General features: G+C 42.3%; 3 protein-coding genes across 3 annotated transcripts; 2 read left to right on the top strand and 1 right to left on the bottom strand.

Annotated features, from left to right (window-relative positions):
* zgc:172120 (uncharacterized protein LOC799440 homolog) lies at positions 1 to 13,528 on the top strand. The gene is made up of 4 exons (XM_060871672.1): positions 1 to 170; positions 5,783 to 6,127; positions 6,891 to 7,172; positions 10,722 to 13,528. The coding sequence occupies exons 1-4, from the start codon at positions 122 to 124 to the stop codon at positions 10,916 to 10,918; spliced, it is 873 nt and encodes a 290-aa protein (XP_060727655.1). The 5' UTR covers positions 1 to 121; the 3' UTR covers positions 10,919 to 13,528.
* Positions 13,529 to 14,395: 867 nt separating this feature from the next.
* On the top strand, positions 14,396 to 17,821 carry tmem234 (transmembrane protein 234). Its single transcript, XM_060871687.1, has 5 exons — positions 14,396 to 14,433; positions 15,218 to 15,369; positions 15,484 to 15,550; positions 15,663 to 15,755; positions 16,049 to 17,821. The coding sequence occupies exons 1-5, from the start codon at positions 14,421 to 14,423 to the stop codon at positions 16,147 to 16,149; spliced, it is 426 nt and encodes a 141-aa protein (XP_060727670.1). The 5' UTR covers positions 14,396 to 14,420; the 3' UTR covers positions 16,150 to 17,821.
* dcdc2b (doublecortin domain containing 2B) lies at positions 16,894 to 25,238 on the bottom strand. The gene is made up of 13 exons (XM_060871685.1): positions 25,048 to 25,238; positions 24,700 to 24,898; positions 23,474 to 23,531; positions 20,981 to 21,051; positions 20,579 to 20,710; positions 20,329 to 20,475; positions 20,199 to 20,238; positions 20,064 to 20,120; positions 19,740 to 19,923; positions 19,509 to 19,609; positions 19,035 to 19,103; positions 18,722 to 18,928; positions 16,894 to 17,802 (listed from the first exon to the last, which is right to left on the bottom strand). The coding sequence occupies exons 1-13, from the start codon at positions 25,127 to 25,129 to the stop codon at positions 17,719 to 17,721; spliced, it is 1,431 nt and encodes a 476-aa protein (XP_060727668.1). The 5' UTR covers positions 25,130 to 25,238; the 3' UTR covers positions 16,894 to 17,718.
* Positions 25,239 to 25,263: the final 25 nt, after the last annotated feature.

The following is a 25,263-nucleotide window of genomic DNA, read 5'->3' as shown; positions in this document are numbered from 1 at the left end:
TTCATTCAGAAAGAGTCGACTCACTGAGTGTTCAGTGTTTAAAGACGAAGAGCTGAAGCTCCTACAGTACGTGGACGCTGGTAAAGTGTGTGTACGGGATGGTGGATGCAGTGCAGATGAGATGGAAAGCTTCGTGTTTCTTCTTCTGTCCTTTTTCACAACTTGTGCAGGTAAAAAATAAAAGTTTCATCTTCAGCTGAGTTCTGTTTCATTTACTGCTCTGTGCATTGGATCCTGTTACTGTGGAGAGGAAAATAATGAACTAGTTAAGAAGTTCAAAATAATATGAAAATTAGAGTGTAACACTTAATTAAAATGGTGTTGTTTGACATCTAAAAAAAAACGTCACATTTCACCTTCAGAATATTGCAAGTAAAAATCCTGGAAATTATTTTGGGAAATTCAAACTGTCTGTTTTGATCCAGGGATATTTTGGCTTTTTGTCTCAAGGAACTTTATCTCACAGAAGCTGAATATAAACAGAACAGTAATCAGGGAACTTAAAAGAACTTTGCAATCAACTAAAACATTCTGGACGTAACCACTTTAACCTGAAGTGAAATGGAGTAAAACAATGTAAGCATTTTACACAAAGAATATCTTTATATTCGATAACAACTGCAGTATTTAATGCCAGAAATTTCTTTATTTCTTTGAAACTGTTTCAACTATGACGGATTTTCTAACGCATTGGCAAGCATTCTCTCTCTCTCTCTCTCTCTTTCTCTGTCTCTGTCTCTCTCTCTCTCTTTGTCTCTCTCTGTCTCTGTGTCTCTCTCTGTCTCTGTGTCTCTCTCTGTCTCTGTGTCTTTCTGTGTCTCTCTCTCTCTCTCTCTCTCTCTCTCTCTCTCTCTCTCTCTCTCTCTCTCTCACACACACACACACACACGCTTCTAAAATGATAAAATTATAGTTCTTACTTAAAGGGAGGGGGACACGGTGGCTTAGTGGTTAGCACGTTCGCCTCACACCTCCAGGGTTGAGGGTTCGATTCCCGCCTCCACCTTGTGTGTGTGGAGTTTGCATGTTCTCCCCGTGCCTCGGGGGTTTCCTCCGGGTACTCCGGTTTCCTCCCCCGGTCCAAAGACATGCATGGTAGGTTGATTGGCATCTCTGGAAAATTGTCCGTAGAGTGCGTTTGCGTGAGTGAATGAGTGTGTGTGTGTGTGTGTGTGTGCCCTGCGATTGGTTGGCACTCCGTCCAGGGTGTATCTTGCCTTGATGCCCGATGACGCCTGAGATTCTCACAGGCTCCCCGTGACCCGAGGTAGTTCAGATAAGCGGTAGAAGATGAGTGAATGAGTTCTTAATGGGAGAGAGCATGAGAGAGGATGTTTCCAGACTGTCTCAGACAAATTTGTTCTTGGTGGTTGTGGTTAGTTGACAGGACATTTATTGTGTCTATTTTTTGATCCGTAAGACAAGATGCTTTTTCTGTTAATTTCCTGACCTCCCTGTAGAGACACCAAGCAGCAGCGTCACATGTCACTGATGAACCTGAGCCAAGATGAGATAAGATGAGATAAGATATACCTTTATTCGTCCCACAATGGGGAAATTTCACTGTTACAGCAACCAAGAGTAATAAAATGCAAATATATAAAAAGAATAGAGACATAATATAATATACAGTATATACAAAACAAAATGTATAAAAGGATGTATATTGCACATTATATACATATATTGTATATTGCACAAGCTAGAAATTTTGTCAACTGATTTTTTGATATTTTTGTCATTTTTGAGACGGCACACTGTTAACGCTAACGGACACAGAGACGTTAGCGCCGTTTGGGTGTCGATGCGAAGCAACATGATTTTTTTTTTCCTGTCCTTTATGAGCTTCCTTTCCGTACACTTGTCTCTTTTCTGTCTCTCCAAACTAGCAGTTTTAGTAGGGTTTAAAACCAGATAGATGTGCTGGTTTGGAACAATTTCCAGACCCAACTAATTAAAGAGTAACAGAAATGGGTTTGTCTGAGAGTCATCTGTCCCATGATTCAGTGCTTTTTATTTTCATTGTTCAATTCAATTCAAGTTTATTTGTATAGCGCTGTTTACAATTGACATCGTCTCAAAGCAGCTTTACAGAACATTAAACATAGAACAAAAGGTTAATATAAAGAATAATATAAAGATTAATAGAACACAAAATTCAAGATTAATATTAGATAGATTTAAATGTGTTTGTATTTATCCCCAGTGAGCAAGTCTGAGGTGACTCAGGTGACTGTGGTGAGGAAAAACTCCCTTAGATGGTAAAGGAAGGAACCTTGAGAGGAACCATATGACCAAAACAGATTTGGACATAACCCTGACATCAAATTCTCAAAGTCATGGTTTAAAAAGTTTGGTCTCAGGGTGTAAATCTCAGGCTTGCACACGACACCACAGAATCTGCTTTAAACGTCCCTCCGTCGTTATTTGAACAGCTTTGTACAAAATCAGCAGAACTTTCTCCTGCTTGTTGTCTGTCTTTTATGGTTTGCTAACAACGCCTTCTCCACATGAATAGTGTTCAATTCAAACATTTACAAGTTCACTAGCAGCTTTGATGAGGGTAAATAAACCATCATCACAGGGCTCGCGTTCTTGACACGAAGCTACCGATCCAACGATACCCAGATGTTAGTGATGTTCGGAGGCAGTCGGGTTCCAGGCGAGTTAACGAGCGAGCTTGTTTCCGCTGATCTCGGCGTATCGCTGTTGACATACAGTTTTAACATACAGGTGTTGTCATGGTAACATAACAACAGCATTCACAACGTAATAAAAACCTCGTTATTCGTTTCTACACTTAATCTTTTCTATAAAAAAACCCAAAGCTGATCTGGTGGGTGGTGCTCTGAGTTTGAGTCTGGGATGTGAATATCAGATAATATTTGATTTCAGATGGTTTTTAAGACCCGAGTCTGTCCAACCCATTCGCCGGAGTCTCTCGTTCTCTTCCTTCCACCTGTTCCATGCTGGTTATCTTTACTCCATCACTGGTTGTGGTTTTGTAGCTGATGTTTACAGAACATTGATAGTACCCTATAATACTGTATTGTGGAATCACAAAGTCCACAGAAGTCTCTTTGTTGTGGAACAAAAAAAAACAAAAACACCCACAAAGCACCAGAAACAGACAGCCATCCAGTTATAAACTGAACGAACACGACGAGTATTGTGTTCCTGTGTCTGCTTGTTCCTGACTGCTGCACAGCTCCTGTTTTCCCTAAAGATTTTCTGTCACAATAATCAATACTCTTCTATTTTTTTGTGGGGGGAATTCTGTACTTTCATGGGTCATGCCATCTTTTCATGGGTCATGCCATCTATTCATCTTTTGACTGAAACTGATTCATTTGCTCCAACAGCATGAGTGTGTACATGAGTGTGTACATGAGTGTGTACATGAGTGTGTACATGAGTGTGTACATGAGTGTGTTTATTCTTTTTATCCCACTGCAATTTTTATTTATGCTTCTGGAAACTGTTTGTTTTGTGGAACAACTACATAACAGATGACTTTCCCTCCATTTAGCCCTGGATTTAAAAATAAAGGAGCAAAAATGTTCTGTAGACTGCTGGGACATTTTAAGTGGCTAACCGTAATCGTGTAAAGTGTACGTCTCGGTCAACCGTCACTAGACTAGAAAGACATGGCTTGACTCAGAAGAACCATTTATGTATAGGACTAAATTATATAGCAACTTAAGAGCAGGGGGCACGGTGGTTAGCACGTTCGCCTCACACCTCCAGGGTTGGGGGTTCGATTCCCGCCTCCACCTTGTGTATGTGGAGTTTGCATGTTCTCCCCGTGCCTCGGGGGTTTCCTCCGGGTACTCCGGTTTCCTCCCCCGGTCCAAAGACATGCATGGTAGGTTGATTGGCATCTCTGGAAAATTGTCCGTAGTGTGTGATTGCGTGAGTGAGTGAATGAGAGTGTGTGTGTGTGTGCCCTGCGATGGTTTGCCACTCCGTCCAGGGTCTATCCTGCCTTGATGCCCGATGACGCCTGAGAGAGTTCGGATAAGCGGTAGAAAATGAGTGAGTGAATGAACTTAAGAGCAATCTGTGTTTATATAGAAACAAAGGAACAGCCTGTGTTTTGAAAACAAAACAACAATTCCCTAATCACACAAAACTCGTTATCATTCAGAAGATCATTTAAATCTAAACGCAGATCTAACACGCTGTTCCTCATTTGAAGGTCAAGCCGGAAACAAAAAGCCGGCTTCTGTTTTGCTACATGTGGTTTGCCATCTGCTCTTGTTCGGACGTTTATTTCCCTTTCCATTGGTTAAGCACAAGAGATTTGTTAACTGAACCCAGTCAGTAGAAAAAGTCTAGTTTGTCTGGGTTCTGTTTGGCACTGAAGCTGGTGCTTAAGAAAACAAGGGAAAATCCCAGCAGACTTCTTTGGACAAGTCGACTAGCTTACACAAGGTGAACAGAATTTACCAGAACAAAATTACAGTGAACCCCAGATGTAAAACCTGCTGAGTAAAAAGAGCCGTTTCATGATCACTCACCTGCTGTGTGATGATTCATTACACAGAAACGAGAACAATAATAAAGTAATAACTCTTTAAAATAAATTTCCCACCGTATTAAAGGTGATATAATATTTGTTTAGGATGTTTATTGTAATAACAAGATCATCTGGGGTGTTTTGACAGAACTCGTATTGTAGTCTTTAATGTGCTGAAAGACAATTTTTAGTTTTATTACATATTAAATTCTGCTCCTTTGTCCATTCGACTCCAAATTACTTTGGCTCTGTTTTGAAATGCTCCCAAAAACACCTCCAGCACAAAGTCATGAGTCATATGGAGGTCTTTAACCAGGTGAAATGGATATATAATACCTGAGGGGTGGAAAAAGAGATGGTGGTGAAAACCACAAGTATACGAAGGAGTTACTAGGTTTTCTGTGTGTCTGCACATGTAGGATATGATTATGATTATGCATTTTGAGCCTTAAGCGTGTCAGATCTAGCCCGTAAATCTCATAACGCTAATGCTGATAAAAAAAACTCAGGCCCTCAGGGCAATCAAGCAGAAGCCTGGCTTTCCTTTCACTGCAGAGTTTGACACAAAGACACCGGATTTAAAGGACAATATGAGTGAAGGATAAAAGTCGTCTCCTCACATCTGCTGTCACTGCTGCTGTCTTTGTACGTGAAGAATAAAAGATAAAAACAAACGAGATAAAATCTCATCTCTCTCACTACATCCAGGAGGGTCGTTATTTACTCATGTTTTCTAGAGTTTTAATTCAGTTAATTAAATTATTGAAATGCTCTGGTTACAGGAAGAAAGGTGCAGCGTTTAAACAAGTAATCAGTGTTTAGTTTTTATTCTTGTGGAATGTGTGTAACTGTACATCGTTAGCGGAGAAACGAAAAAGCGTCTCCGATTCCTCACATGTCACGTTGTGGATTATTTTAACAGCACAACTGTTTTATTCCTTACATCAGGTGTAGGCAGTGAGTGCTGCTGTCAGGTGAGAGTGAGTGTGAGAGTGAGTGTGAGAGTGTGAGAGTGTGAGTGTGAGAGTGTGAGAGTGTGAGTGTGAGAGTGTGAGAGTGTGAGAGTGTGAGAGTGTGAGTGTGTGAGTGTGTGAGTGTGTGAGTGTGTGTGTGTGTGATTGTGTGCGAGTGTGATTGTGTGCGAGTGTGTGCGTGCGAGTGTGTGCGTGCAAGTGTGTGCGTTCGAGTGTGTGCGTGTGTGTGTGAGAATTAAAGTAAAAAGAGGGAAAAGTGGAGCTTCAATGCATGTCTGTGTTTCCTCAGGTTTTGATGTGAGCGTTCCCAAAGGTCACGTAGTCGCAATTCGAGGTCAGCCAGTCATCCTGGGCTGTGAGTTCACCCCTAACCCTGACCTTTCACCTCTGGTCTTGACCTGGCAGCGGGTGGAGGATTCCCGTGTCGTGCACAGCTTCTACTACCAGAAGGATCAGCTAGAATATCAGAGCCCAGATTACCGTAACCGCACGTCGCTGTTCGTGTCTGAGCTGCGGAACGGCAACGCAACGCTCCGGATCGAGCCGGTGGGGCTGGGAGACGTGGGGGGGTACCTGTGTACTGTGAGCTACAACGAGGGTACGGGAAAAGCCCAGGTGCGGCTGGACTATGGAGGTATGTGAGTGTGAATAATATAAACTGTTTATTAAACTCATATCTCCTGTGAGACATCAAACAAACTGAGCAAATACACCGCAGGTAAACAGATAAAACCTCAGTGAAGTTGACCTTAATATTCAGAGCTTTTTCCTGAATAATCTGTTCTTTGGAATGTGTGTAACTGTACGTCGTTAGCGGAGAAACGAAAAAGCGTCTCCGATTCCTCACACGTCACGTTGTGGATTATTTTCACGTTGTGTGTGTGTGTGTGTGTGTGTGTGTGTGTGTGTGTGTGAGTGTGTGTGAGTGTGTGTGAGTGTGTGTGTGTGTGTGTGAGTGTGTGTGTGTGTGTGTGTGTGTGTGTGTGAGTGTGTGTGTGTGTGAGTGTGTGTGTGTGTGAGTGTGTGTGTGTGTGAGTGTGTGTGTGAGTGTGTGTGTGTGAGTGTGTGTGTTTGAGTGTGTGTGTTTGTGTGTGTGTGTGAGTGAGTGTGTGTGTGTGTGTGTCTGTGAGTGTGTGTGAGTGTGTGTGTGTGAGTGTGTGTGTGTGAGTGAGTGTGTGTGAGTGAGTGTGAGTGTGTGTGAGTGTGTGTGAGTGTGTGTGAGTGAGTGTGAGTGTGTGTGAGTGTGTGTGTGTGTGTGTGAGTGCCCACAAACAAATAAAACCTCAGCGTTGACTTTAATATTCAGAGCTTTTTCCTGAATAATCTATTCCTTATCACTAACAGCCAGTAACACAGAAGTGTGTGTGTGTGTGTGTTTGTGTGTGTGTGTTTATCAGCCTTCTACACAGAACCGAGGCTGAGCATAAGCATGAATTGCTCCAGCATCACACTGCTTTACGAGGCTGAGGGTTACCCAGAGCCAGAGGTCGGGTGGTTTGGTGAACATGACGAGGTTCTCAGCAACCACATCGACCTTATTGACAAAGCAAAGGGAACCACAGGATTGTATTATCTAAAGAGCTACTTCGTGTCTCCAAGTCCTTCCCTGAACGTCACCTTCAGACTGAAGAATCACCTCCTCAATCAGGTTCTGCACAGACCTGTCAGCATCACGTACGGTAATTATTCCTGACCTGGAGAACATGACACTACAATAATGTGGAGAAAGATCTGGGAAAACCGTTCGAATAAGGGTTCCTTAAGGGTTCTCCTAGCTTTGTAAAGGGGTCGAGGATAAACACTAGAACATGTCAGCGAACAACAAACAACACAAGCAGTCGAGACTGTCAAGTGAGGTGAGATGTTAGGACTCAGGACACACAGCGTAAGAGAGAAAAGTGAAAGAACTTCCTGTACCAGTACATGTTCAAACAGATCATAACAGTACTGTGTGTCTCAGATCACTTCTGAATATAAGAACGGTGATGGACCGTGAACTCTGTCGCCTTAGAGATGAACGAAAAAAACACTTCTGCAGCTCAGTGTTTGTGACATTTTTCCAGTGACACTGTAGTTAAAAGGTAATTCGATGGGTCGGGAATCCACAAACCTCAGCTGGTAAAGTTACCATGAACCATTGTGGTAAGAAGGTATTTAGCAGAACAGCCACAGCCGCATAAAATAGAAACTAGATGAAACAGATTTTTTTTAAAAAATCAAGCATTTTCCAGTCAGGTACTGAACACGAAGCATAACGGAACCTTTTACGGTATCTGAGACGCCGTATCTTCTCATCTCCTGCTTACCGTATAAAGAAGAATAAACAGGGCTGAGAGAGAAATCCTTTACAGCCAAATAAAGACAAGAAAGTTCCTGCTAATGAACTGTTATACTAACGTCAATATTATTCTGTATTCATCTGTAAGGTTACTGGGAAATATTTACTACAAACCAGTGTTCCCAGTTACTGTTTATTATTATGTCACTTTGTAGAAGCCAACATTCTGTTTTCCTATTTAAGCTTAGACAAAAATATATCAAGAGTAACTCCTCCTAGAGCTTTCGAGCCACATGCACCAAATTCGGATATGTTGTAGACGCTGGTCTGAAGTTTGTTGCTATGACACTTGCTATTACTTCCGGTACCGGGTCTCAAAGTGGCCTTTTTTCCCATAGACTCCCATTATAAACTTTGGAGGTTTATAACTTTATAACAAGCTTTCGAACTGTCTACACCAAACTCTGCCAGCTCCTTTAGGGTGAGACTCTGAACAAACTTTTAAATTGGTGTACCGACTGGCCTTTCGGTTGTGCCGCAGCCCCGCCCCCAAAATATGCAAAATCAAAAACCTTTTACAACATGAACATGTGACATATCAAAACACTCAGAACAATGAGGGGAACTTCCTCACGTGTATTCTGATGACATCACATGCTCATCTCCACTTGCCTCCAAACCCTAGCTTTCTGTCCACTTGCCTCCAAAAGTAACACTAAGCCTTATGTCCACTCGCCTCCAAAAAGCACCGGCCTTTGCAAATACTTGCATCGTCAAAGCCAACATCAAAGTTTGTCACGACAAACTTTACAAATCTAGTTTATGATTAGAATGATTCTTTTACCTCGAGTGAGACGTTTATTATTATTGGTGTTTATACTGTATGTGCCACGTGTTTAAGTCATTCCGATCACAGTTACGGTTCGGTGTCTGCGTGAGCTCCTTTTAAGCAGATTATTAAAAGCGTCACTCTAAACCCATCCAGTAAAGAGTTCAGCTCCGGTCCTGAGGCCACATGAAATAATAGGGTTGTGTCAGGAAATAGATCCAGTATTAAACCTGTGCCAACAGCATGCATGTGGACCACATGATCCATTCCAACGCCCTAAAAGGGAGCAGAATAAAACCAGCTGTAACTCGCTGTACGTTCAGCTTTAGTACACGTACCCTATACAAATATATTGACCGTATGTTCTGTCTATTATGCTGTAAAATTTGCAGATATTGAAGCTAAACGTTAATGCAAATATTTAAGTATTTCTGCTACTGAGTTTAAATGTGATTTTTTTTTTTACCTGTGATTTAATTGATAGTTTCGTCGTGTTGGCGTCTCGACCTCAGTAAGACTTTCGCTGTTTCATCATTTTGTTTCCTTTGTTCTGTCACGTATTTTAACGTTGCTTCAAGGGGTCTGTAGTGTAACCTCGTTATTGTTGTAGTTTGTGGTGAATTAAAATGGAAATGAAACTGTATACCTCACGAAAGGACTTGCTGTGTGGTTGCTTTTGTCTGTGGGCCACACAAACCATGTGGTCGGCATCTTACGCAAATCTTATGAAAAGCTTTCACTGTATCGACAGATCATCTCTGAACAGGTCTGGTTATGCTTCCCAGCAATCCACACTCATGAAGCAGCATTACTCAGTGTAAAATATTCACAGACTCATCTGAAAGACGTGTAAAATGTACAGAGGAATTTGCTTGCACAATTGCGGACTGGAGTTTTTGGAACCACTTCCTTCTTCAAACCCATTTGTGAACCTAACGGTGCCAAGCAGATCCTTCATCGTTCAGCAAACACACGAGGGCTGTAAGAGGCACTGAACTGTTCGACTGAAATCGTCCTGGACGTCAGTTTGTGCTTTTACAGATCCGTGTTTGTGCCAGATTTACGACTGTTGAACTGTTGTATCTCAGGCGTCATCGGGCATCAAGGCAGGATACACCCTGGACGGAGTGCCAACCCATCGCATGGCACACACACACACACACACACACACACACTCACACACTACGGACAATTTTCCAGAGATGCCAATCAACCTACCATGCATGTCTTTGGACCGGGGGAGGAAACCGGAGTACGGAGGCACGGGGAGAACATGCAAACTCCACACACACAAGGTGGAGGTGGGAATCGAACCCCCAACCCTGGAGGTGTGAGGCAAACGTGCTAACCACTAAGACACCGTGCCCCCTAAACGATAACATAACATGCTAATTCTGTTTTCTGGTAAATGGCTTGGATTAATCAGCACACACACACACACACACACACACACACACACACACACACACACACTCAGACACGCTCTCTGCACTGCTAATTAAAAAATGAAGGATTTTAAACCCAACACTTGTCAGATCTAAGCAGATCCCAGAGAAACATCTTTTGGAGGGAAAAAATGTTTCTGCAGTTGTGCAAGCAAAAGTGCTTCTGAGGCTTGAGAAGGAAATTGTAAGTTCTGTCTGTCTGTTACACGGTTATTTTAAGACTACACATGAAGCTAACTTTCATAAACAGAGGAATGTTCCCAGAAATGCCTGTTTTTCGTTGGTCTTGAATTCCTGAATCCTGGGGAACTCAGTATTCAGTTTAACTCGTGCTCGGCTTTCTTCCCAGAGGCCACGTCTCGGGGTGACTGTGAGAGAGAAGGAGTGTGGTGTTTATACGCTGTTCGTACGCTGCGTTATTCCTTTGTTCCTACAGAAACTGTGACTAAAGTAAGCTGCTTTACTAGTCAAGTGCTAGCGCTAATTCTAGTATAATACACAATGTTAGAGGGAAAAAAATAAAATAAAATTTCCACCTCGTTAGTCACCTCATAGTGACCAATGAGGCGTGTTTAAAAAGGAAGTTCTGCAGTTCTCTATAGACACAGAAATCACTAAAGCGTCCAACGCTCTCTGTGCGGTCTAAACACACACTCCTTTGTCTGTTCTCTTTAAGGCGGAGAAAACTGCAGGACACTGAACGCTGTGACTACAGCCCTCATCGTCTTCTGTGTGCTGTCCGTCCTGCTCATTCTCATCATATTATTCCTGCTTGCAAAGAGGCAGAAAGACTCTCGGGATCTTTCCTACACGTTAACAAACGGCAGCACAAATGGGAGACTGTCACCGTCCAGGCCTACAGTGGGGTTGTGATGATCAGAGACGTGAACGTGACTTCAGATTACACTTCATCATGTCTGTAACACACGCTTATTAAAATAGATTTTTTTCTAAATCCCATGATTAGCAGATGACACAATGGTTTTGCATTTTACTGTTTAATTTAAAAGAAAAAAAAACTTCTTAAATTTTTTTTATTTTTTTTTTTTTTTATTTATTTGAAAGGGACAAAGGGGGGGTCACGGTGGCTTAGTGGTTAGCACGTTCGCCTCACATCTCCAGGGTTGGGGGTTCGATTCCCGCCTCCGCCTTGTGTGTGTGGAGTTTGCATGTTCTCCCCGTGCCTCGGGGGTTTCCTCCGGGTACTCCGGTTTCCTCCCCCGGTCCAAAGACATACATGGTAGGTTGATTGGCATCTCTGGGAAATTGTCCGTAGTGTGTGATTGCGTGAGTGAATGAGAGTGTGTGTGCCCTGTGATGGGTTGGCACTTCGTCCAGGGATCATGCCTTGATGCCCGATGACGCCTGAGATAGGCACAGGCTCCCCGTGACCCGAGGTAGTTCAGATAAGCGGTAGAAGATGAATGAATGAATGAACTATTGATGATTGCAATTTTGAGTGTTTTTAATCCATTTCTTGAGTTTGAGTTTAAATGATGAATAGCTGGTGCTCTTTCTGAGTTCAGTAGGGAGACAATTCCAATAATTTGAGGCCCGTACTGAAAAGACTGTTTGACCAAACTTACTTCGCCTATACTGTATAACACAGTCTCCCCTGGTAGCTGCCCCGTTTGCCCTATTACTGTTATTCCTCAGTTTTATAAATTCACGCAGTGAATGAGACAAGCATCTTGATAATGTGAGAAATTGTTAAAATTGAATAAGTTGTATTTAGTAATAATATTACAGTGGTGATGACTGAGGTTTTTGATCTAATATTTTTAAGGTTTGCTTATAAAAGGTCTCAATTGGTTTTAGAGTTGTCATATTTGCTCGGGACCAGCTTGTGGGACCAGCTTGTGGGACCAGCTTGTGGGACCAGCTTGTGGGACCAGCTTGTGGGACCAGCTTGTGGGACCAGCTTGTGGGACCAACAATATATGTGAGAAAAAATCATGGCATGCATAAATAGTTTGGCTGCCTGTATTGTTATACACTGTATGGCCTAATGTGTCTAAAGTTAGCCATATTATATGTGATGGTATTAGCCACTTTTTTTTACATGCTTTTTAAAAGTTAAATTAGAGTCCAAAATAATACCAAGGTATTTAATATTGGACACTTCCATGATTTTTTTTCTCCTTCTATAAAAACATCTGCCTGCTATACATTTGTGGACCTCTTAAAAAAGAACATACAGACTGTTTTGTTAATGTTAAGATGCAGATCTGAGATTTTTAGCCAGGCAGAAACGTTAATTCAGTTGCTGCCTGTTGTTTGGTCTTAGTATGCAAATAAATAACCGTATCTTCTGCATACATTTGTGTATTAACAGATTGACAAACTGAAGGCAAGTCATTAATATACAGGCTTCAACAAAGAGAGAGAAGAGAGTTTGTAGTCACAACAGTATGACATGATGGTGTTTAATAAGTTCCATCAGTGGCTGCACCACTACACAAGAGACACGTGATGAAACGCGTTATACCTAAATGTGATAATTCTACAGGGATGTTTATAATATTTTCCCCTTATGACTGACTGGAAACAGAAGTGCAGACGTGCCTGTAGTGTGGTGAAGAAACAGCCGTGTGTGTTACGTGACTGGAGGAAGAGAGGATGAAAAATATGCTGAGCATGAAACTCTCGATAAGCAGAAATCAAAACCGTACTTTTTTTTTTTTTTTTAATGAGTGTGTCTTGAGACAGAGGTTCTATTGTGTTACCTCAGGTTGTTTAAATTAAAAAAAAACACCAACGAGTTATACCTGCTGCAGTGAGTAATGGACCTTTCAGTTTGTGTGTGTTAGTTTTTCACTGCTTGTAATCAGTAGTAATCAAAGCATCTTCTCTTCCTTTTTTTGGGTTCACTGAACACATCAGAAACAAAACATCCTAAAGGACCTGAAGTTTCCTGAATGACTCGTTCACTCTCCTCTTACCTGAAACTAGGTTGTGTTACAAACCGCGTGTGTGTGTGATTGCACACTTCATGCAGACTTTCACGATCAACCCGGAGGTGTGAATATGAGAAGCTACCAGACACTGATCTGTGATACCAAGTTTCAGTGCTAACAATTCATATTCATTAAATATTGAAACGTCACATTTCTTGTGTGTTTAGGGTTACATTTAATGTTCCAGTTCCTGTTCTGACTCACGGTACAGCAGCCATAAAGTGCTCTCTATTCTCTCTCTCTCTGTTCTGTCTCTCTCATGAAGGTGATTTAATAAGTAGCACCAACCGATGTGACCTTCTCTGTCCTTCTGGTCAATCAGAACCCAGGATTCAAGACCTCTGTGGTATTAGAAAAGTATTTAAATTAAAATAAACCTGAGCTTATATGAATCTATTTATGAAAAAAAAACAGCTTAGTTTATTATCTTAGGTTTTATCTGTTTGTATGACAGGTTCTGAAGAAATGTTTGTAAAGCTCTGTAACACCTTTACTCAATAAATGTAGTGAGCTTGTGCAAGGAGAATTTCTTCACACTGATACTGATTACTCATGATAAAGGAAACAAGGCCCTTCCCTGGTACCAGACGAGTCTGATGAAAGAGTATTATCTGAAATTCCAAATAATAAGAAATGTACTCTTCCTGTTTATTCCTCAATCTGAGAGAAACCTGGCAAAGCGCCGCATGAAATCAAGCACAGCAGTGTGAACTGAAGTGAATATTCAGAACAAAGTGATTCGATGGTGTTACTTCAGTTGGGGGTTTTTTTCCTTTCCCTATTTTATGTTAATATGTCGATTAACGGTTTAAAAAAATGACCCACGGTGCTTTGTGAGTACCTGTTTGGTGCAGTGTAATGTTTAACCCACCCATGCTTCATCTCTACATCTTTTTCATGGTAAATTAAATGGTAAATACAATAAATTGAAGCGCTCTGTGACGTCGTTGTCGCTCACGGCTGCTAACCTGTAACCAGAATGATGAAAACACAGCTCCGGAATAATAAACTCATCAGAAATGGTCTGATATCAACATGCACGTGTTTCAGGGTGGGGTTTTCATTAAACACAGGTTTATGGTGGCTTTGCCTTTGAAGGCACTGTAATGCTCGGTTACATGAAATCCCTTAGTTACATGGTGTGACCCTGTAGTTCGACTGTATAAGCTGTGTGTCTAGAAACACAACTGTCATACTAAACCTGTGAGGTCTGTCAATTTTATACCCTTCAAAGGATAATGCAGAAATAAAAGTGCAGGGCAAAAGGGCGAGAATTGGGGAAATATACTGTAGTTAAAAACATAATAATAATAATAATAATAATAATAATAATAATAATAATAATAAAACCTGTTGCACCGCCGAGTCGCTGGGCGTCGCTGTGACTCCTCATGACTGAGGTGAAGGAACCAGAAGAAATGGTCTCAGTGGGTAAGCGCTTCAATGTTTCCTCGTAAAACCCCTTTTTCCCCATTTCGTTTTTTCTTATTAATATTATTTTATATATATTATATTTGTTTCATTTCTGGCGAGATTAAAATACTTTTTTTTGTAAAGCTTCCTAGCATGAATAACGACAAAATACGCTGTCGCGCGCACATTAGCATGTATGCTAACTTCCGTAAACAACAGAGTTTACTAAACAGGGCTTACTTGCGTCGTTTCCATGGCAACGGATTAATCCACTGGAGCAGAAAATGTGGTGTTGTTTCTAATAAACGATCTGTTATTCTTACAGCGCCTAATATTATGTATTATATTATTACGCTATGATATTTATACGAAAGTAAACATTTATTGTTGTTTTTTTTTAACCCCCAAAATCGTCCCTATATTCTAATAGTGAAGTTTAGTGTGAACTCTTTTAACCCAGAGCTGTGTAAACAAACACATCCTACACCAGATTACCAGGTGCACCACAGGTCTAGTTACACTATAATCCCAACAGTGGCGGTTCTAGGATTTTTCTGTAACGGGCCATTAAGGGGCCACATGTTACATTCAGGGGCCAAGTACAGGGTACATTCAAGCACACAAAATAATTCTTGTCGACGATTGATGTAATGGGGGCCAATCAGATTTCAGCAGGGGCCCTGTGGCCCGCCTCTAGAACCACCCCTGAATCCCAAACAGAAAGAGCTGCTCTAATCATATATAATGAAACCTAACTGTTGAGTAAGGAGGATGTGTGTGTGTGTGTGTGTGTGTGGTGAAGTGGACGTGCTATGTCTCCTGCTGGTCTCAGTGTTATGGGGAGCCACCAACCCGTTCCTCAAGAAAGGAACCGAGGGCATCGAGCACGTTCGGAAAGGAAACGTGATCTCCCAGTTCCTATCTGAAGCCAAATTTCTGTTCCTCAACATCAAGGTAGAACATTTCAACATCGCTCTCAGATTTACACACAATGTACAATAAAAGCTGTATATAAGGAGCCAAGTGCGCACTCCATAGGGTTGTAATGGACGACTGTTCTTTGTGCAGTATCTGGTGCCGTTTCTGCTGAACCAGAGCGGCTCTGTGGTCTTCTACCTCACCCTTGCTACAACAGGTCACTTACCTTACTTTTTTTTTTTTAAACTCAGACCATCATTATGTCTTTAAGACATGGATCCACTATGTGAAATGATCCTTATCGATTCTCACCCTGTTGGATGTTACAGATTTGTCTCTGGCCGTGCCGACGGTCAACTCTCTCAGCCTTGTGTTCACGATGTTCACCGGCAAGCTGCTCGGGGAGGAGTGTGGAGGAAAAAGTGGGTCTGATTCTGTTTCTTTTTTCTTACCGATTCAGTTCACATTCAAACTGATGAGCTGGTGATGAACTACATTAGGACAAAGCATTTCAGTGAAGATGGAGCGATGAATCCATTCATTTACATTTCAAAGGGTATTTTGAGGTCCTGTATTAACACGCGATTGTCGACACGCTGCTCATTTCTGCACTCGCCCTGGAAGTGATGATAAAGCACATGATCATTTCAGAATATTGCGTGAATGTTCTGTAGTGTTCCATGTTTGCATGATGACACAATTCTTTCTCTCTCAGGTGCTGTGTTGGGGATGATGCTGGTTACAGCTGGTGTGACGCTGTGTGTGTTGAGTTCTGTCTCAGAGAGCAACAGTGCAGGACTTAACCCCGCGTCATGACTCTTCACGGGGAACATCAGTGCTTCTAGTAGCACGTGATCCTGGATCGATATTCCTTATAACCTGTCATTACCTCACACTTCTCCAGTTGTAAATAAGTGCAATTTAATTGAAGAAAATATTGAAGAAATAGTGCGAAAGTGGCAAGAAGGAGTAGCAGAGACACACAGAAGAGACACCTACAGTGGTTTAAAGCCACAGATGATAATCACATTTATCTGCTTCAAGTTCATATTTGGATCAGAGCTGCATAACGTCAGATCCCATATATTCTAACCAGCAAACCACACGGGACACAGCTGTCCACAACTGAGTTGATTTCAGTGTCGGAATGTGATCGTAAACTCTGATATGCATTTCCACACTAAAAATAACTCAGTTGTGGACGCTTTGTCCCATGTGGTTTACTGCTCAAAATGATCCATGACTTTCAGAATGACAGTGTTGGTTTAGTTCTGAACAAAACAGCCGTTTCTGATTTATTTGTTTTTTTCCTGGAAGAAGGTGGACTTTGAATTGATTCCAGCCACAGCACTAGGGCTTAAGCTCCTTTTCCACCAGCATGTCATTGCTGTTTTTTTTTTTTCTCTTTTCAGATCAGTTACACTGATACACTTTTTTTTGTTTAACCTCAGGTAACCAAAGTGAACACAAGACTACAAAAGTAAACTAGAACTGTTATTCTGAGACGACTGAGAGTAAACACACCTTTTCATGGCGGATTGTTCACACGTGAAAGAGTGCTGGAGTTTTTAAGGTTTATTGTTAATACTCTGAGCTTTTAGAATAGATGAAATAAGAAAGGATAAAAAGTTCACATTTATCTACAGCTCCAAGAAAATATCATCACAATCATCTAAATTTGTTGGGAGAATCCCATGAAAGTCAGTTCCACTCGAGCACCAGTTCACGTTCGCGCCTCAAACTCCTCGGATCGGACCGAGTGTCGGCGTGTCGAGACTCGCTCTCGTTTCCTCGCAGATGCACTTGGGGAATGTAAAGGCTTTAACTCACACCGGACCCATTTCGGTTGCACGCTACAGACTTTCACAGTGATTCTATTCATGGCTCACAATGGACAAAACAATTTTCACGTGTATCTTCCAGACTTCACATCGACTGGGTCTGTAACCTGAACGTTCCTACTGAATCATCATGAAACTAAGACGAGACGCAATTATACACAAAATATTTAAAATTTCTCTTAAATGGTGATAATGATTTTACAAATGACTATTCTCATCGTATGGGGTAATATTTGGGAAATATTTTAAGGTGTCAGACACTTTTTTTGTCTCCTTTGTGAGAGACTTCATCGCACATCGTATCGGCTAACGGCGTCTCGTCAGCGTCTTTTATCACAAGTCATTCACAAGCGAATAAATTTCACAAAACGGTAAATTCTACACGTCGTAGCCGTTAGCGAACACTGGAGCTCGGATCGATAAGAGGTGACGTACGTATTAGGAACGGTCTGGAGAAGGCTGGTGTGGAGATGATTAAGGTTAGAGCTACACACTATGTGGTGAGGGTCAGTATTTATGCTTGTGTCTGATATATAAACGTGTGTCACTCTCTCTGCTGTGAGGATGAGGAGGGAGGACGGGTGTGGTCCTGCATCTCTGGCTCTTCAGCGTGATGAGGACCTTCATCCTGAAATCACACACACACACACACACACACACACACACACACACAAAGCAAGTGAAATAACAAACCGATCTCTTTACATTCAGTTTTTATGTTTTGGGTTTCTGTTGAATTCTGTTGCTTAGAAATAAACTCCACACAGTGGAAACCCCTAAACAAAGTCCAGGGTGGAGCAACATTTAGGTGAGGAGTAATGATGTGATCCGACAACCTAGTAATCTGCATCTAAAAATAAATCATTCTGCTTTAATCCTTCTCTATCATCAGTGGCTCGGTTGAGGGAGGCTCTGAACCCTTGACACAACATTAATTTCTGCTTAATCTTCTCATCTGCTCACAGAGAACATTTCATCAGTTTGTTTTTCATTTGTTCATCTGAAAAGAGGGGAGGTGATGTGGACAAAGAATACTGAACCTCGTAGATAAATCAATAAAATATTCTCATACACATTGACATTTATGGCATTTATCAGACACCCTTATCCAGAGGGACTTACAACTGAGCCACTGAGGGTTAAAAGCCTTGCTCAGGGGCCCAGCAGTGGCAGCTTGGTGGACCTGGGGTTCGAACCCATGACCTTCCGATCAGTAGCCCAACACCTTAACCACTGAGCTACCACATCCCGATACCAATACCACATACACCTCTCACTTCCTGCTGTTTCCACCGATACTGTTTATCTGGCTCGATCACAAGTGAAAACAATTATGCTGTCAGGCAGTGGAGTGGAACTACGTGGGCGTGGCTCGTAACTATTTAAATATATAATTTGAACTTCCTTATATGGAAATGCTTTCCTGTATTTTCTCCACTGATTGTCATTTTCCTCCATGACCTCCTCAAATCAGTGCGACACACAAATAACAGTGCTGTTTTATCATTTTCAGCCATTGTGTAATTACTGAATTTGTCTCCACCCACTTTATCATCTTGGCCTGTTTCGTGCTCCAGGTCTTCGCTGAGTAGGTCCTCGTCCTGCTCTTCCACTTCCCCGCTCGGAGAAGAGCTCCGTCTCCGTAACAAGGTCTCTCCGTCAGACGGGCCGTAGTCCTTCACGTTGTGCTCTCTGTTGCTAGGAGACAGGCTGGAGCGTGCGGACGAGGTCACGCGCTCATCAGGTGCTCCTGTCTGAGTGAGCGAGCGAGAGGACGAGCCATCAGCGAGCATAATTACAGCAGAATATTATGCTCTGTAATGAATTCACACACACACACACACATACACATACACACACCTGATGCATATGATATGATTCAGGTTGGCTCTGGTCAGGCTCCTCGTCTTGAACGACTTCAGCAACCCTCTGGAAAATAAGACAATAATAAGATCTGCTATGAGAGACGACACAAAAACTTTTTTTATAAACTAGACAGTAGCTCAGTGAGGATTTCTCTGTTCTCTTCTGCTCTGTTTGATCCTTCAGTGTTTTAAATTTCTACAGTTTCTGTAGTCAGACCTACAAAAGCAATACAAATAAGCAAGCAGTAAGTGAAAGCAGCAGATTCAGCACCACGGACAGTGGACAGTTTTTCTAATAAGTAAGTAAATAAATACACGAACCAGTGAAATCGTTTCCATTTACTTTTCATGACACATACATATTAGCCTGTGTGTTTGGGATCTAAGTAAGTCACGGCACCAGACATTTAGACATCGAGAGGAAGAAAAGGAAGAGCTGATGGACGACGGTTTCCATGACGGGACTAACCTGATCTACAGGAAGCTCCACAGCCGTGCTCTCATCCTCAGCCACCTCCTCAGCTCCTTGCACCTCCTCTCTCCTCCTCCCTACACCCTTAAACACACTCGCTTGGCCGGCAGGAGACAAACACAAGATTTTTTTCTCTTTTAAAACCCACACAACACAACAGAATGTTGTCGTGTTATTACTCAGATTTCTAAAAAGACCCATCCCTGAGCCTCCTCTCAATGCTCGTACCTGCGCCTCTGGGTGCAGCTCTGTGTGGAGGTCTGTGTTTGTGCACTCGGGCAGGTTTGGCGTAAAAATCGGAGCGTTCCTCTCTTTCCTTTCCTCCTCCTTTCCTCCTCAGCGGCCGCTGAGACGCGTCCTGTCCCTCTGGCTCGACTTCGTCTCCCGTAGACTTAACGCGCCTGCCGTTCCTCTGAGACACACAGCACTCAGCTAAACACTAAAACGTCACTGCGCAAACGATTTCAATAAAAGCAAGGAACTAAAAAAAAATTTACACCGGGGTGCAAAAATCCTTCACTGTATCCCAGGGACACATGGAACCTCTCTTACCTCGGACGACTGAAGGAGGGCGGAGTCACTGTTGCTGTCCTGGGGAAATTTTCTGTTCTGTGAATTATTAGCCCCACGTCACTCGGTGCAGCTACAACGTAATGTAAATTTATTAATGAGAAGGTTCTGCGTTACCTCTGACCTCCTGTACAGCCCTCGATCTGCAACGTAGTGTCTAAATTACGGGCAAAACAAACACAATATGTCAGCCATTTTACCCTCCAGCATCACCATCATCCTCTTTGATTCTCCTCCTCTTCCTCACCTGTCTGCACTGCCACCTGGCGCTTTGTTTAGCAGCAGCTCCACGTACGGAAGTTTCTTGAAGCGCTCGGCCCCGACAGCTATGTAACACTGGCCACTCTCCAGCTCCTCGGCTGAGGTCACCGTCACGCCGTCCAGAGTGCACAGCCTGAGAGGTCAAGTGTCACATGAAAAAAAATATATGTATATAAAACAGTAAAACAATTGTAGAGTAGAGTGCGCACATGGCACACGTGTGAACGTGTGTTTACCTGCGAACTGCTCCGGTGCGCAGCATGGCTTTCTCCGAGACCAGGCTGAGAATCTGCTCCAGGTTTTTCAGGAGGCTCCGAGGAATTATGAAGCGCATGGCAGGACTAAGGACGTCCCCGTTCCTGAACACACTGCACAGAGAGCGGGTGTGTGTCAGCATGTGTCAGGTGTACTGTGTGTGTGTGTGTGTGTGTGTGTGTGTGTGTGTGTGTGTGTGTGTAATTTGATTTATAACAACTTAATTGTAAGCGTATTTCTGGTTGTAATTTTTTAATTATATTAAAAAATCAGTGACAATTAAAAATAACGGTAAAGTATTTTCTAACAGACACAGGAACGCTCTTCACTCTCTGCATAGTGTGTGTGTGTGTGTGTGTTAGACAGAGATCTGTGTTACTCACTGTATAACGCAGGGCAGAGTTATAACCTTCCTCCATTTTGCTGACACGTTGGGTCTGCTGATTCCTTTAGCCTGCGGAGAGAGACACAAAGGTGTAAAGCAGACCGGAAACCTGGAACGGATCTGGAGTCTCAGACAAAGCCGTCTCGCCACGCACCTCTCCCTCGGCTCCTATCTCGTGTACCTGCAAATCAATCAGTACTACAAAAGACAATCCTGTCAGTTTGTGTGAAGGATTCCTGTAAAGGAAACACGACACCTCGTTTCAGCGCCGACGCTGATTAAACTGAGATGAACGGTCTAGACGATCGGAGCAGCGGGTTAAATAATTCACATAATTAATACCCATCGTACCCCATAGCGCAGCCGTTTGTCTTCTCACTCTGCCGAGTCTGCTGGGATTAAATTCTGAATCGTGAATCACAGAAGAGGAAAAAAAACTTCTTGACTTGGCTTTCTTTTATAATGCGTCTGAATTTGCGACTGTATTGTAGCTTGCAATTTCAGCAGTAACTAGATATGTTTGGTGCTAGCATTAAAAAGGCCAAAGATGTGCAAACGAGACAAACTCGACTTATACATAAACACAGTTAAAAATCTATCAATCAATCAATACAAATTTCAGTCCTTGAGTCTCGCCGCCTCGTCTCCGGTGTGTTCTGACCGTCCATCAGCTCGCACCAACAACCTCTGGTCACATACACGGAAAGTCAGAACCGCTCCAGGACTCATTTTCCAGGACATTTCAAATTTAGCAAAAAAAGAGACAAGGCTCACAGATTCACAGCCTAAAGTAATATGTTCTTCTCTCCAGAAGACTTAAAAACAACGTACACTTTATGGCTATTACTTAACTATACTTTTAAAGACAATTTGTCATGTGAATGAAATTTCAACATTTATAAAATAAAAAGACGACACATATTAATACCCTCTCCTTTCTCAGGCCAATGCCGTCATGCATGCTTTAGATTGCTGTGCATTCCCCTTGCACATGATATTCAGATTAACAAGGTTAATATAACCTGCTTACCCGTCACCATTTGCTGAAAACATTCGAGCACTTAAACCATTCCTAGCGCCTGAAACCGCCAACACAAGACGGCGTCATCCGTCACAGCGAGATTAAACAGCATAACAAAAAACCCGTCAAAACTCAGCGTCCCTGAACAGAGCGCTTTCTAACGTTAATTGTTTCGACCAGTTGTAAACTGTTCTTTAAATGATAAAGAACATTTAAAAATAATTTTCCAGGACAACAAGATTTTTTCCAGGACAATTTATGTTTTCTCTCATTTTCCATGTGTTTTCCAGGACTGGAACATCGGTCATTAATTTTCCAGGATTTCCAGGACGTGTGGGAACCCTGAGTCAGGAACTGAATCAGTGATTTCGAGCTGAACTGCGACAACATAAAACGGACAAAAACTAATCTAGATTAAAGAACGATTAAGGCTCAGTACAGTCAGAATTTGTTTTGTCTGAACACCATTCAACACATTTCATATCTGACATCCTGCTCATCTGATCAGTCCTGAGTGTTTTATAATGCTTCAGATGAACGTTTGGGTTTCGAACATATGAATCACAGACACCACATACCACGTCCCTGTCTATGTGAACCAGGCGTGTAGCGACGGTCCGTTTAAAAACTTGCCAGAATATTCCAGAAGAAGCGCTCGGAGATTCCGTGTAGGTGACGCAGTTACGGTTACAGAACAATGTACAGAAGTCACATGGACACAAGAGTCAGCCTGATATTTTGCCTGTATGAAGCAGTTCTCTTAATTAGTTTTATTCAAACCCAGATACATTACAGCTCCAGCATGCACAGGCACGTTTAACACTGATCTCTCCGTGTCCATCGAGCTGTCACGCAGGACAATAACAACACATACATTCTTTCTCTCCACCACACACACACACACCCACACATAATCAGAGCCACAGCAACACAACAACAGAGCATATAAAGCACAAATGAATATCCAGTTCGACAGAAATACGTCAGACATGCCGACAAGATGCAAGTTTCTGAGTTATTAACAGTAAGGGGGAGAAAAAAATGAGACGCTGCTGTAATCATCATTAAATGCTATAAACTATAAATAGATAAAAACAACAAGTCCAGTAACACAAATCCTCACACACACCTGCTTCAACGGACCCGATTTTAAAGCGTAGGCCGTCAAAAACTTCATTCGTCAAATTTTATTTTACAGGAAGAAATGAATTCATATTGAATACGTATTAAAAATTATTATTATTAATAATAATAATAATAATAACAACAATTTGGCCTTAATAATGGAAAAGAATTGTAAAAAATAAATTGAATTTATGAAATCATTCATTTGCACAGTGACTATTTTCCAGGTAAAGAACAAGTCACCTGACCTTGTACAAAGCTCAAACTATTTCTTCAGGTCTTCAAGTCTTTCCTGAGTTATATCTCAGATGAGAAGCGATCGTGTCTTTAGGTGCGTCCACTCACCTGCATGGAGTCTCCGGTTCGAGCCGCTGGAGTTCTCTTTGTCCCCAGACTCAGATAACTGTGAGAAAGCGATAAAAGGAAAGAGAGAAGAAGAGGATGAACAGTGACGCAGAACCGCCTCCCACACGGGGCACTAACGTTCGGAGAAAAGGTCTCCTTTACAGCCTGGTTTCTGTGACTCCTGACGACTTGTTTGCACGAAGCCGGTTTGACGCCGCCGAGGCCGAGCGAGACGTTCTGCCCTTTGACTTTATCACCAAAAAGTGAATTCGGGGAATAAAGCGGAGCTGTAAAGTCACGACATCCTGCTGGTCGGCGGTGGCACATATTTGGCAGCTTGAGAAGGACGGGAGTGTCTTCCAGTGTTTATTTGTTCATATGCACTTAGAAAACGTCCCGGACCGAAGCAGAAGAGTCACGAAGACTAAATTCAATCATAAACCTTCACAGAATGTCAAAATCTTTAGATGCATCCTACAAACCAGGCTCTTAAGCTACAGTATGTATGTAAACGACTAATAAGGTAAAACAACAGCAAAAATCTTCATCAGCTCCAGCTGTTCTGGTCTTCGAGGTGTAATCATCTCACCTGGACTGTATAGGTTTAAACCCAAGACTGATTCATGTTCTTCTGCATTCTGCAGCACACTCAGTACTGTTGTTCTTTACTGTTCTACACCTGGACACTCACAGGGTTTATAATCCCAATAAGTCACCCAGAAGACGCCAGGCTCCAAGGTTCGTTCATGGCGTCATCACACCACAACATAAATCTACACCAGGTTTTCTGTAAAGCTGCACTGTGACAATGTCCAGGTTACAAAGCAAAGTGAATTGAAAGAATGCGGCGGTAAAAATTCAGGGTTTTTTTTACGTTATCTTCATAACTATTAAGTGTTAACTAGTAAGTGTTACTCCAGTGTTACACACGGTGTCCACTGAACACATGCAGTCCGTACACTGCGGGGGTTTGGAGGCAGAACGGTATGCTTTATATAGCAGGTATTAGTGTCTATTACATATGCGTAAACAGCTTATTATATTATAATAGATTATACTGCAGCACATATTAGCTTAGAGAACCTACTAGAATATTGTTTGTTTTTAATAATCAGTAAATCTTTTATCAGTGTCTGTATATATCGTGATACAGAAAAATACAGATAAACTGTGATACAGAATAAAGAGGGTATTTATTATTTTGTTATTTATTCTCCCACACTCACTCAAGTTTCTTGAACTTCTCAAATCCGGCAGCCACGTACTTCGCCCCCTGCTGCAGGTTCTCCAGATCGGCGACCCGGTGCCCGTGGCGAGGCGTGTAGAGCGTCCGCACGGCCAGCGGCGCTCCGATGCTGAGAGTCACGTCGTTCAGGAAAGACTCCATGGTAGACACCTGCCTCTGGCTCACGATAAACCTCCTCCCTGAAGGAACAGAACAGAGATACGGGGTTGAAAAAAATCTCTGTTGTAAATAGTAAACTCAGGAAACACGTCACGCAAGTAGCCGCTACGCATGACGAGTCGGTTACACTCAGCGTTAATCGTTACACAGGAAGTAGAAAAGGGCAAACCTGAGAAGAAAGGATCTCCGTTCTTATACACCACCACGCTCTTCACAGGGGGCAGGAGGGCAGTTACACCACTGGAGGCCATCTCAACTGACCCAGGGCAAAAATCTGATTTCACACTGTAACACACACACACACTTTCTGAGCAAACACACAACCCCTGTCCATAGATAAGAAATTTCTAAAGTATTCATTAGTACATTCTTACACACATTACTC

This window comes from Tachysurus vachellii, chromosome 6, assembly GCF_030014155.1.
Source record: "Tachysurus vachellii isolate PV-2020 chromosome 6, HZAU_Pvac_v1, whole genome shotgun sequence".
In the NCBI taxonomy this organism is placed as follows: Eukaryota; Metazoa; Chordata; class Actinopteri; order Siluriformes; family Bagridae; genus Tachysurus; species Tachysurus vachellii.
Note: the sequence above shows the minus strand (reverse complement) of the source record. Positions and strands in the feature narration are given on the sequence as shown.

Excerpts from the sequence above, each read along its gene's own strand:
- zgc:172120 (XM_060871672.1), top strand. The coding sequence starts at position 122 with ATGGAAAGCTTCGTGTTTCTTCTTCTGTCCTTTTTCACAACTTGTGCA. Across the intron at positions 171-5,782 it reads CTTTTTCACAACTTGTGCAG|GTTTTGATGTGAGCGTTCCC; the intron begins GTAAAAAATAAA and ends GTGTTTCCTCAG. Across the intron at positions 7,173-10,721 it reads ACCTGTCAGCATCACGTACG|GCGGAGAAAACTGCAGGACA; the intron begins GTAATTATTCCT and ends GTTCTCTTTAAG.
- tmem234 (XM_060871687.1), top strand. Across the intron at positions 15,370-15,483 it reads TTCTGTTCCTCAACATCAAG|TATCTGGTGCCGTTTCTGCT; the intron begins GTAGAACATTTC and ends TTCTTTGTGCAG. Across the intron at positions 15,756-16,048 it reads GGAGGAGTGTGGAGGAAAAA|GTGCTGTGTTGGGGATGATG; the intron begins GTGGGTCTGATT and ends TTTCTCTCTCAG.
- dcdc2b (XM_060871685.1), bottom strand. The coding sequence starts at position 25,129 with ATGGCCTCCAGTGGTGTAACTGCCCTCCTGCCCCCTGTGAAGAGCGTG. Across the intron at positions 23,532-24,699 it reads GAGAAGTTCAAGAAACTTGA|TTATCTGAGTCTGGGGACAA; the intron begins GTGAGTGTGGGA and ends GCTTTCTCACAG. Across the intron at positions 17,803-18,721 it reads AAACAGGCCAAGATGATAAA|GATGAAGGTCCTCATCACGC; the intron begins GTGGGTGGAGAC and ends GTGTGATTTCAG.